The sequence below is a fragment of the Aspergillus costaricaensis genome, assembly GCF_003184835.1.
Source record: "Aspergillus costaricaensis CBS 115574 unplaced genomic scaffold BO79scaffold_17, whole genome shotgun sequence".
Taxonomy (NCBI): domain Eukaryota; kingdom Fungi; phylum Ascomycota; class Eurotiomycetes; order Eurotiales; family Aspergillaceae; genus Aspergillus; species Aspergillus costaricensis.
The window spans coordinates 318,949-331,438 of NW_020291817.1; the positions used below are offsets into that span (position 1 = coordinate 318,949).

Below are 12,490 nucleotides of genomic sequence, written 5' to 3' on the forward strand. Positions count from 1 at the left end.
CATGAGGTAGCATATGAACTGACAATTTCTATCAAGATGTGATTGAAACACTAAAATATCTCCTCCCATGGGACTTTCACGTGAACTAACTCTGTCAACAATTCCAGTAATAATCTGGCAAAATTGCTGCCGCTTTTGTGAGGACAGGACGGCAGGTGAGCGCTTCTACAGCACTCACCGCTTACGCGACTGATAGACTTGCAGGTATGTCATATCTACTATCTGTCATCCAGTCTCTAGATAATAGGGAAATCTCACGCAATATCCTCCGGCTCAGGTTTGCGCATAATCGGAATCAGAGGCTTCGGTGGCCAGTCCCTAGAGTAGTCCTTCCACTCGAAGGTCGCTGAGAACTTGTGACGCCCCGAACCCACCCAAAAGCCTCCGTCTTCACGAGAACCAACGGGCTGTGATAGCTTCTCCCGAGTCGGTAAGATCACGCGCGCACGAGAGTTTGGCGGTATCAACAGGTCCATGTGGAAGCGGTCTGCATCAGTCTCGATCGACCACCGGCATTCTAGTCGCCCATAAGGAGTATCGTACATGGCTTCAGCGGAGTGAATTGTAGGCCCAGGTGTCGGAGCGATCTGGATGTGCTTCCAGCCTGGGGCTAGAGGGCTGACGCCGGCTACGGTAGAGTGCAGCCAGTTGATGATCGAACCCAGGGCGTAGTGGTTGAAGCTGGTCATTTCGCCAGGGTTGATGGACCCGTCCGGAAGCATGCTGTCCCACCTCTCCCACATGGTTGTCGCTCCCATGGTGATGGGGTACATCCACGATGGGCGAGACTTCTCCAGAAGCATCCGGTAGGCGATCTGGGGATGTCCGCTCTTGGTGAGAGCGTGCGTGATGATTGGAGTGCCTGCGAACCCGGTGGCGACGCGAAACTTGGCAAGCCGCACGAGATGGACGAGACGTGATGCTGCAGCTTGCGCTGCTTCGGGGTTGGAGTGAAGGTCGTACACAATGGCAAGGCTAAGCGCTGTCTGGGTATCGCCGACCAGTAACCCAGTGGCCGTTATGTACTTGGCCTGGAACCTCGCCTTCAGTCGGTCATAGTCCGTCTTGAATCGTGCGGCATCCTGACTCTGGCCGAGGACCTGGCTGATTTCGGACATCACCGAGGTGATGTGCACGAGATAGGCATCAGCGACAAGGGTCCCGCTGGTGCGTGCATCCCCGGGTTCCTCGGGCGGCGCTGTTGGGTCTAACCAGTCTCCCAGCTGCCAAAGCTCAGGGTCCCAGAGTCCATCTGAGCCGCGACGAATGCCGCGATCGATCCAGGCGAGCATGCTTTCATATTGACGGCGGAGAATTTCACTGTCCCCATACGACCGGTAGAGGGCCCAGGGCGTTAGGATCACCACATCGTCCCATACAGCCTGCGGCGTATGCGGCCACAGGGTCTCACTAATGATATTGGGGACTGTGAAGGGAGGCACGCAGCCATCTTTCTCCCTCAACTGCTCGGCCGCGACATCTTGCAACCAGTCACTCAGCATGCCAGCAGTATTGTAGAGGAAGTTGGCCGATGGGCAGAAAATCTGAATATCCCCGGTCCAGCCAAGGCGTTCATCCCTCTGGGGACAGTCCGTAGGAATGGACAGGAAATTCCCACGCATACTCCACCAGGCATTGGTGTGGAGCTGATTGACCATAGGGTGCGAGCAGGAAAACCATCCGCTGCGGGTCATATCAGTGTGCATCACAAGCGCCTTGAAGTTGAGGAGCAGTGATCCATCGCTTTCTTCATCCCAACCATTGACCTGGACGAATCGAAACCCGTGGAATGTATACTGAGGCGACCAATCTACCAGCTCTGTACCATTTAGAATGACTTCGTCGGTGCACTTGGCGTGTCGCAGGGGTCGAATCCCGAGCTCGCCATTCTCAAGCACTTCGGCGTGGATGAAGGAAACGCGAGAGCCCGAGGGCTGGTTCAACGAGCGCACGCGAAGTCGACCGACCAGGTTCTGGCCGAAGTCGATGACGGTGGCACCGGATGGGGTTTTCTGGACGGAGACTGGGGATATCTCCTCGGTGATACGGACTGGAGGAGCGTTCGGTGCCACCAAGGCCGCGGTTGGGAAGTCAAGTTCCCGGACGGCCACCCAGCGAGAGGCCTGGTCAAGCAGCGAGCAGTTCCAGGTCGGATTCTCTTGACGGGTATCGTAAACCTCGCCGTCATAGAGCTCACTCCGGATGATGGCACTGGGAGTACATGTCCAGGTGGTATCAGTACACATGGAGAATTGGTCCCCCTTAGGTCCAAGTTGGATCTCCAGTTGTGCCAACACGGCCAGTCGATCCCCATACAACTGTCTTCGCCCACCAAGGAAGCCGAGGCGAGTGGCGTACCAGCCCTCTGCAACCTCTACCGCAAGGACATTAGGACCTTCAGCATTCAGGAGGGACGCGATGTTGAACACTTGATAGTTCAAGCGATGGCGGTAGCTGGTCCATCCGGGCGCGAGACACTGATCCCCCACTCGATGCCCGTTGATGAAGGCGCGGTATACTCCAAAGCTCGTGATATAAAGGCGAGCTTTCTCGATGGTACCTGCCGCAGGGAGTTGGAACTCTTTACGGAATCGCACCGGCCGTAATGGATGATCCGGCTGTGGTTCCTCAGGACTGGCAATAGGTCGGGCTACCCAGTCAGCGCGGTCGAGTAGTCCACACTCAATGGTCCGCCAGGGAGACCAAGCGGTGGCACAGTCACCCTGCTGCTCCTCGCCGGCGCTGCACGCGTATGCCCGAACACGGACCTGTGCGATTTCTCGGGATTGCAGTGGGCCACTGGGCCAAGGGACAAGCACCGATGCATTGCTGTTCACATGGTAGGTTTCCTCTCGAGATCCGGAACGAACAACTTCCACTTCGTAGGCCGTCTGCTCCCAGTCGCGAGGACTACTGTCGGTGGTGAGGAATCGCCATGACAGACGCGGAGTCGCAGTTCCAATGCCAAACCCGGTTGAGTGTTGCTCAACTGTAGGAGTTTCAATATAGATCTGGCTGGTCATGGCCGGGGAAGATAAAAGGGGGAAAGTGAAACAGAAAGTGACAAGAAAGCATAGAAATATTTATGTGTGATGCATGAATGCCAACGAACCGCAAGTAGTCGCCTCTCGCGCATCATTCCCACGAAACCCCGAAGGGCTCGGAGTAACCCCGCATACTGTGTCAACCTCACCCCAGCACTTAACAGGAATCTTGAGGTTTCATTGTCTTCTTCCGTAGCATGTGGGGAATATCATAGAGTAGTATGGTAATTCTCCTTGCGAAATTGATTCCTGACGCTCCCCCGCAATAAATTGCTGTGATGATATTCGTATCCAGGAAGTATAACAGACAGTACTGGTAGGAGAAGAGGAGAGAATACATAAGTTTAGGCGAGCATAGTTTAGTTGAGTCACATGACTAGAATGTGTTGCTTTCTCTGGGAAATACTACAAAGTACTTGGTGTAGGAGGAATACAATGCTAGAGGTTCCGTAGAAAGGGTGGGTCTAAATCTTTTCTCGGATAGAGGCAGTTTCTTGGTTCTTGAGTGGTAATAAGTGAAATAAAAACCGTTGTATGAAGTATATCGACTTAATATGCCTTGTGGGTATACCTAAGCATGAAAGAAAGGATCATATTAACTCTTCATTAAATCGGTTAAATCGGTAAGTGTTGAACAGCCAAACTCAACAAATGCTCATGTCTCAGCAATCGCTCCAACCATAACATAAACCCATGCTCGCTATCTCCCGCAATGCACCAGGCTCCTGAACCCAACCAGCCCTAAAGTCAAAAGAGAAAGAAAGCTCATCGACTCATAAGCGCTCAATGGTCGTAGCTGGAACCAAAGCAATGCTGCTAAGACGAGATAAGACAGAAAAATTACAAGATCTCCAGATCCTCGAATTCGACCACCAACCCTTCGTTCGCTGATGCGGCCGCCGATCCGGCCACCCCCGGACCATTGGCCATCGCCCACATCGTCCCAGTGCGAGGCAGACTATGCGGGCGACTGGCATAGACGCCCACGTGGACGAACTTGTCTTCTACTCCGTAGAAGAACCATGTTACTTCCCGCAGCTTCTTCCACGTGCTGCTCACGGCCGCCGGGCTCGCTGCATACGGCACCGCTGATGGATCCTGGTACCATATCCAGAGCGAATGTCCGACTCGCTCTAATTTGATTCGTAACGAATGCATAGCCGATGGACCGCGATCGGGGATCGACAGTGGTGAGAGACACCAGTCCGCGCCGTCGGAAGTTGCGCTTACCGACGATGCGTTCATCGTGCCCGAACTGAACTCCATCCCGGCCTTGACCCATTTACAGGGTCGTAACGGTTGAGGGTACCCGGGGCGGCCCGATCGTGGAGTACTGTCTGGCGAGAATGATTGCGGCGCAGCTCCGGCAAAGATCACCAGACCACCCTGGTCCCATTCCATTTCCCAGTCGGCCGTGACAGTGACCTCGGCAACTACAAATGGGCTCCGCAAGGATGTAAACACGATAGGAGCCGTTGCAGTATCCCGGTTCGGTGGCTTACGCCAAAGGTCCGTATTAGGGCCGGCGGTGAGGGTGAAGTATTCCATGCATGGCGGTAGCGAAAATGTCGAGGGCAGATTCAGCGCCGTAAAAGACGAACTGCTGGGGGGCATTTTCCTTATCTCCTCTCGATTCCTTCGACCACTGGAGTAACCACTAAAAGACGTCCCCTGGTTCGTTGCGCGAAGCTTCCGTGCTACCGTGATGACACTGAGTAGGCGAGTCACTCAAGGACCCTCTTACCCTTACTTTAGGTTTGCACTTAGAACTTTGGGCAGACAGCTCGTGGGAGGGTAATGAGCGATGCCCGCTGAGGTGGAGGGAAGGAAGATGAAAGAGAAAAGAAGCGTGCGGTGTGGGCAAGATTCAGTTCCGATTCCACCTTGAAGCAAGGGATTCCCGACCTCTTGACGACGTGCTCAACGTCAACCTGCCGTTCTGGGCCCTGAGAAAAAGAAAGGTGAAAGCAGGGAAAAGGAGTCGGTAATCAATAAGCTAGACTAGTAGCAAACCAAGCCTGGTCCGGGCGCCCAAGTAGTGTCTGGGGGAAAAAGCAAAAACACAAATGATTGAAAACCGCTAGACTATGTCAGGGTCAGTTGAAAAGAGTCCTTAAAAAAAGGAGATGCCCTGAGGGGGGGGGTTGGTAAGGCGAGGATGGGAGACGTACAGTTAGCTGGCTGTGCGCTGAGACACGCACGAACAGTACCAGAGAACAAAGACTTATAACCAGTCCAACGCGACTGGCGGTGATCTGACAACATCCCAGCTAAAGAAACCAGCCCGTGGCGATGCCACCCGAAGGACCGCTTTATAGAAGAGTCAGGTCAGGGAACCAGCGAGCTGGCCCCAGGGTGATGGTCTGGGCAGAAAGAGCGATGTCCAACCAGACGAACCACGGCGCTGGAACAGGCGATCATTGCTCGACAGTATCCAGGAACCTGGGTAGCACGGCGACCCGTGCTTGCATCTTCCTTCCTTTCTTTGCTTTTCCGTGCCGTTCTCTTCTGGTTGCCCTTTCGCTTTTCCCATATTTAATTTTTCTTCATTGCTTTCCCCTGCCTTGTGCATAGCGAAGATTTCCCGTCTTTGCAGGTTTGCTAATTCCAGCCTGGGCTCTGGAACTCGCCGTCCAATGCAGACCAGTTCAGGAGTGGCGGGTCATCCTGCAGCTTTGGGAGACAAACAGCTTTTTGGGGAGGACCACGCAAGTCTGAGTTGTGGGAGGGAGGGTCGCCTTGTTCAGGGCAGCTGAATGTGCTGAATGTCCAGCTCCCATCTGCACGAAATTTCAAAAAGCCCAAGCGAGTCGGGGATTGGCTGTCAGTATTGGAGGGGGAGGATGTCGTGGAAGAGCTGAAGCCGAAGTGGAGGGAAAGTTGGGTTGTGCGAACGAGAAGGATTTAAGACGGGCAATTTGTTGCCACATCCACTCGGAGGCCACGATGGTCAGCAACCACCGCTCATCTTATCTACTTGCTTTCTCTTCTTCCCGTCTTCCATGGCCAGTCAGCCGTGATTCTATTTTGGCCTGCTTACTGCCGTCCGGGAGGCATACGCATGTGGCCCTTTCGGGTTGCGGGTGGTTGTGCACACCATCGCGCCCGTACCTCGAAACATTGGTCATGAATCAAAAGGGCTGCATCGCTGTCGCCTAGTGCACCATCCTATGTATGAACGTCCCCGAGGCCTGAAGAAATGCGGCCAGATATTAAATGGTTAATATGCTTACCTGCAGGTGCAGGGTGTTCTTGGTTTCCGAAGTCAGCACACCGTCATTGGCCTTATTCGGGGCTAAGGCATGGTGACTTGGAAAATACCCGTCGAACTATGACTTGTCACGATCCGAGGCGCCTGGGCGAAAAAAGGCGTGATCCTCTTGACGAGGCTGTTAGCTTTTCGTCTATACCCTCTCCGAAGGCTAGCTTTATAAATCCACCTGCCATTCTTTGGGCGACAGTCGGTGTTGGCAGGCGCCCAACTTGATGATAAAAGCGCTAGACCTCCGCCCAGTCTGGCACTTGATGCTGCTCTGGAGTGTGGAGGAATATGCTGTCTGCACTTGATTATTCGCACCCGGTGAGCTTTTCTGGAAAACCAAGGGCATATCCCAGTTATACAGATCGATCGGTATTGCAATGTGCTTGTGATTACTAACGTGCTGTTTCCAGCCGATGAAACTAAAGCCGGACGGCATTTCATACCGGCCGGATTTCAATATGGACTTCGGATGTTCTGTCTAGACTCGCCTAATTTCTGGATTATAATAAATAGCAAGTAGGCATATCGACGACTTGTTGCTGCGCCTCTTCACTCTTGATGTGTTACTAATGGTCAAGGGCATCTGGAGCTATACTAAGATCAGCGAAGACATTTTAGATGTATAGGCATCTATTGTAGCATATTCTTTTGAAGCACTCCGTATATATTCAACTGCAGCGACATTCCAAATGCAACATGGAATCACAATGTTCCGGACTGATATATGCATGGATCGGCGGGATGTGTGAGGATATAACATGGGTCCAACACTTTTTGTGACCGATTCGAGCCAGACTGCAGCACACCCTGCAGCACACCCTGCAGAGAACCTTGTACTATTCAACCATGGACAACTAGTACAGTGCTGCTCATTGGAGTACTCTGATGATCATCTCAACTAGTACATCTGACACTACTGACACTGCTACCGAATATCAAATGACTATGTATATTATTAGTATTGACCAGCTGAGAGTAGGGAATACTACCCAACCAAATCAATCACATTACATAGCAACATTTTCGATGACTTCCCACAGCAAGTAAAGATGTTTTCAAAACCAAGATAACCAACCGACGAAACCAACATCCACCCACCGTAGCTACCAATGTGAATATGTATACCCCCAACCCAACTACGGCACCCCACGCCCCACCACCACGCAAAACCCGGGTGCAGTTTAGTCTAGCACTACCAACCAAGCAACTGGCGTCATCAACCCTCCAATACTCTCCACCCATCGTCCATCCATCCAATACTTCCTATCCCGACATACTCCCATCCATTATATCTTTCACCACCTTCCACCAACTCAACATACAACGGCTCATACTCACTTCTCCCTTCAACCCGCCCCCACCAAAAGTAATACAAGCAAGAGAAAATGGTCTGCGCCAAATGCCAAAAGAAACTCAAACAAACGGAGCTCGCCACTCCCGGCGTGAAACGCAAAACAGAAATGTACTATGGCTCACCAGCCACAACGCTCGGTGGTAGTAGCAGTGGCAGCAGCAGTGGTGCTGGTGCTGGTGCTGCTGGAGGGAAAGCCAAGTCTAGTACATTGGGGAGCACGGGGATTGGGAAGGTATGTATATCATTTATTCTAGCATTCCTTATTTCTTACGACTATTACTATTGTTGCTACTACTATATAACATGATGATGATGGTGCTAATGAATTGTCAGAGCAAACTCCTCAGCTCCAAGGCTAAGAACCCCTACGCGGCATATGCTTCCTCCTGTGAGGTTTGCAAAACCAAAACGGAGCAGGGGAGGAAGTATTGTCAGCGGTGTGCGTATCAGAAGAATGGTTCGTTTTCTTTCTTTTTACATTACTATTGAAGGATGATTTGGCTAACGCCGTATAGCGTGTCCGATGTGTGGGAAGGGGTTGACGGGGAGTTCGTCGAAGAATCAGCCTGCAATTACGGGGCAGAAGTTCAACTTGAAGTAGTCATTAGTTATTCTTTTCTGCATTTAAGATACCTACTTATGTCTATTGCCACTATAACTGGGAAGGAATCGGCATGGCGTTCGGTTGATTTGGGATAGTCTTAGGAACAAGAAAGGTCTTCATTGCAAATAGAAAGCGAAAAGAAAACAATAAAAGCTAGTTATACATGACCGACGAGATGATATATGCAAGACTCAGACCTGCTGTACTACCAACCAAGGGCACAAATACCCCCTCGGGGAAAGAAACAAGTCCGCACAACGACGACTATTCATATCCATACACTACTACTCCATCACACCTAAGAAACACCGGCTTACCGATCGGCCAGCATGTTCTTGACGCTGGCGTAGTACTGCGGCTTCACAAACTTCGAAATCTCGTCCTTCGACAGCCACTTGAAGTCGGTCAGGTTCTGAGCGTTTCCGGAAAGATCGGCCTGGCCGGCCATGATGCGCGACTTCATGAAGAAGACCTTCTCGCCTGCGGGGCCGGTTGCCAGCTTGCTCGGGTTGCGGAAGTTGTAGACGTAGTGGCCCACGGGGTGGTAGCCGACCATCCAGGTGTTCATGTTGACACCGGCAGCTTGCTCGAGGGTACGTTCGGCGGCCTGTTGACAGATAGCGTTAGCGCTCACTGCCGCTGCTGAAACACTGAGCAGAGTCAGCGGAACTTACCTGACGGAGAGTCTCTTCAGCCACAATAGGAGAGCTGGGGAACGTCCAGAATCCATCCTTGGACTGCACAAGGAGATAGAGAGTCCTCTGCAGTGCCCGGTTGAGGCTTCTCTGATCGTTCTTCTGGTCCGCCTCCGTCACCCGGGGGAAAGGTCTCGGAATCTCTTCCTTCTTGCTAGTATCCTGGGAAGTGGCATTGACCGTCGACTCCGCATCCTGCACAAGCATCTCCACCTGGTGGGCCGGGTCCGACTCGACGGCTCCAACGAGGAGTTCATCGTTCCATGCCTCCTTCGAGTACGGGTTGTACTTGCCGATGTCGCGTGCGGGGGTCTGGCGCTCGCGGATCTTGCGCTTCCAGTCCTCGTCGGCGGGCGTTCCACGCTTGAAGTAGAAGTATTTCGTGAAAGGTAGCTGGAGACGCTCGTTCAATCGCTTCTGGTAGAAATAGTACGCCTTCTCGAAGTCGGTAAGGTCGCGGGTGATTTGAGGGGGACGGGAGAGGACCACGCCGGCCTTGATGGTATGGATGGGCTTCACGACGGGGAAGGCTGATGCGGCGGCGGAGGGAGTTTCTGTGGAAGCCTGTGTAGAGGCCGTGGCGTAACTGCGGCGGACAAGCGTCTCTTGACAGCTTCTGCACACTCTGGGATCGGAGATCGCAGGCCCTGGAGCAGTCAGTACGGACACGCATTGGTTTTGAATTTCAGATCAGCAAGCACATACGCAAAAGCGACGCTACGCGCCTGGCACCATTGGACCCTGACGACATCTCCAAATGTGTTGGTTATATGCTGGGGTACTTGTCAACAGGTCCGGAGGCCGACAATATAGCGAGAAAAGTTGGCGGTCACCTGCGAGGGAGCGTCGGGACGGAGCTAGTCCCGACCGGGCTAGTATGTCATGTGATCCATCATTCCGCTTGATTTAAAAGTTCTGCAGTGCGGCCCATTTCTGTTCTTTTCTTCTCTACGGCACCTTTCCTTATCATCACTGCGTTGAGTAACCACGACCAGTCGATCATTTTCCGGTGCTCAGAGCGGTTTTTGCGGCCATTTTTCGCTAGCGGTACCTTCTCAAATCAAGGCGTACTGTTAGATAGACGCTGCATACATTCATTCATACGGCTTCGCCTATGGAGACTGTAGCTGTTGCTATTTAATTATGCAAACTAGGTATTCTGGTATCTAGGAGCTACTATTATCGTAATCATGGAGTGTAGTGAGTGGTCAACGCTCATTGGGCATGTTGGCTGGCTTTTAAGAGGGCCTAGCCAATGTGGCATACCCTCTCATTTGTACCAAAGACGCGCAATTTGTTTCCATAAATCTCCCAGAATTGCGCGCCTAAGCGTGGAATCAATCGGCCCTCGTCGGCTTTCTTCTGTGTCTCAGGAGAGTCGTGGGGTGTTAGGGAAATTCTGGTTACCTCGCCAGCGTCCTTGCCGCCGTTGTCTTGGACGACTTTTTCAACTTCAATAGAGCCGAACATAATACGGACGTTGTTCGACTTGGGACCTCTAGGTAGGACGACAGTAGCCTCGAAGTCGCCGATGACCTGCTTCGTGGGCTCCTTGGACTTTTCACTGGGTTGAGGCGTCTTTGGAACTGTTGGCGGAATTCCGGAAGTTCCCCTGTCTCGGAGCTGTGCAGAAAGTTTTATGAAGACCTGAGCAGTGAGCAAACTATCAAAGCCGGCCTCGTGATCAATTGCCCGCGTATTGTACTTGGTAAACTGAGGGTGTATACCTGATTGACATTAGTGAGGAACGACAACATAGCTATTGACCTACTTATTGCTGGTGTTGGCTGTGCAGCGAGGCTGTCATTGATTTCCTGCAGGGAAGACCTGGGATTGATGGAGCCACAGTTGTGTGTAGCCATATACTTCGTATCCATCAACACCGGGAACATCTTGTGAGCCATGGCTTGGAAATCCTCCACACGGTCCGGGAGAGGCCCGAAAAAGCACCGACAAAAGTAAATTAAGTCCGTGAAGAGGTTGTGGCCCACCAGAATAGGCCTATTCTTCTGCAATCGCTGCTTCACCCTCCGCGAGAAGTCCTGAAGGGAACTTTGGGGGTTCTCCTTCGAAGACGACATCAAATTGATGAAGCAGAAAGGCTCAAGGTTGGTCAGATCGCCCCCAGCTAGCGCCTCCGCGATCCATCTGAATCCAGTCTGTTTCCAGATCCTTTCTTGTACCCATTTCACCCTCTGATCGCGAACGGCCTTCTCGCGCTGTTCGTCGTAGTCGATTATCTGTATAAATCCCGGCCTACTGACAGTCACCAAACTCGGATACTCCACTTCGATGAGCTGATGAACAAGCCTCTTTTGAAACCTATTGAGGTCTGTCGGCATAGATTTGGGGTGATTGGGTGGAGCAGGTCCATTAATAGGTCTAGGTGGCGGGATATTAAGGTAATTCTCCCGGGCCTGCTATCACGGTCAGAAAAGCAGTACTAAATGTGACCGAATTTATTACTTTACCAAGCGCCAGCCAATCATCTACAAGACGGCGAGCATCCTTTAAAAAGGCTATAGACTCATGCTCATGGTCCGCGACATCCAGAGAGCTGCGTGCTGTCGTGCGTTCATTTCTCTGCATGACTCTGGCCATTATTCGACTTTCCTCGTCTCTCGACAAGTAGGTGACGCCATTCTTGTACAGGTCTTCCATGCTAAACTTGTTTTCCAGGAGGAACTCGACGGCTAAGTAGATCGTATTAGGTTAACGGGATGCGGGCAGCTTTGAAACGAGCATACCACTGCTTTGGAAGGAACAATTTCTGTCTAGATCCAGCTTCCGGTCGATGATTGGGCTCAAGTATAGATTATATGGCTTCAAGGTGTACGTTTCTGTGATTGCGCTATTAACACATCAACCTGGAGTGGTGGACATGTGTGTCTAACCTGTCTCCGGATCCTCATGGCAGATAGTCAAGCCAACTTGTAGTATTTGGTATTGATCAGCAGAATTCTTGACTTCCTCATAGCGCTCTTGCAAGGTGCTTCTGCTCTTGGGAGAAGGTCCGAGGCCTTTGGCGATGCCAGAGAATTCAAAGTCTATAGATACGAAACAACAGGATGCCAGGTCATCCAATACTCTGGGCAGGTGGTAGAAGAATGTTTGGGCGGATATATCCATGGTTTTCGGCAGTCCAACGATGCAGTAGCACCGTGCAAAGGAGAGTCAGTTATATATAAAACTTGAAGAGTGGAAGTAAGGCAGATACAAGGGATGCGTATCTGGCTATTGTGTCATGTAGGTGAATCAGGACGGAGTAGTAGATAGTGGATCAGCCTAAACAAAGAATACTGTGAGATCCCCAGTCAGAAGCTTGTCATAAGAGTCGGAATATTCTAGACCCGGTTACACTGCAATACCAGAGAAGGAACAGCCGAGACACAAGCAACAAATTCCAGCAAGATTCATGAATGGATGAATGATGGAGAGGGGAAGATCGTCACTGGATTCCCGCGACTGGAGCTGTGCCTGGAAGCCTCAGGCGTAGAGAGTCTATTTTGGGGAGTTTCCGGCAGCGGCGTC

The 12,490-nt window shown here is 51.8% G+C and overlaps 4 protein-coding genes across 4 annotated transcripts; 1 reads left to right on the forward strand and 3 right to left on the reverse strand.

Annotated features, from left to right (window-relative positions):
* Nucleotides 1-254: 254 nt before the first annotated feature.
* On the reverse strand, nucleotides 255-3,023 carry BO79DRAFT_195512 (alpha-L-rhamnosidase; the record flags this gene model as incomplete). The annotated part of the gene is made up of 1 exon (XM_025681139.1): nucleotides 255-3,023. One exon carries the CDS (start codon nucleotides 3,021-3,023, stop codon nucleotides 255-257), a length of 2,769 nt encoding a protein of 922 aa, XP_025539125.1.
* A 754-nt stretch (nucleotides 3,024-3,777) lies between these two features.
* BO79DRAFT_18580 (uncharacterized protein) lies at nucleotides 3,778-4,954 on the reverse strand. The gene has a single exon (XM_025680426.1). It carries the CDS (start codon nucleotides 4,656-4,658, stop codon nucleotides 3,885-3,887), a length of 774 nt encoding a protein of 257 aa, XP_025539126.1. The 5' UTR covers nucleotides 4,659-4,954; the 3' UTR covers nucleotides 3,778-3,884.
* A 2,596-nt stretch (nucleotides 4,955-7,550) lies between these two features.
* BO79DRAFT_18612 (cysteine-rich PDZ-binding protein) lies at nucleotides 7,551-8,344 on the forward strand. The gene is made up of 3 exons (XM_025680451.1): nucleotides 7,551-7,892; nucleotides 7,994-8,117; nucleotides 8,176-8,344. The coding sequence occupies exons 1-3, from the start codon at nucleotides 7,692-7,694 to the stop codon at nucleotides 8,259-8,261; spliced, it is 411 nt and encodes a 136-aa protein (XP_025539127.1). The 5' UTR covers nucleotides 7,551-7,691; the 3' UTR covers nucleotides 8,262-8,344.
* A 32-nt stretch (nucleotides 8,345-8,376) lies between these two features.
* BO79DRAFT_237930 (mitochondrial 54S ribosomal mL46 domain-containing protein) lies at nucleotides 8,377-12,340 on the reverse strand. The gene is made up of 7 exons (XM_025684755.1): nucleotides 11,854-12,340; nucleotides 11,707-11,799; nucleotides 11,426-11,652; nucleotides 10,731-11,376; nucleotides 10,240-10,686; nucleotides 8,939-9,606; nucleotides 8,377-8,871 (listed from the first exon to the last, which is right to left on the reverse strand). The coding sequence occupies exons 1-7, from the start codon at nucleotides 12,086-12,088 to the stop codon at nucleotides 8,578-8,580; spliced, it is 2,610 nt and encodes an 869-aa protein (XP_025539128.1). The 5' UTR covers nucleotides 12,089-12,340; the 3' UTR covers nucleotides 8,377-8,577.
* Between the last annotated feature and the right edge of the window lie 150 nt (nucleotides 12,341-12,490).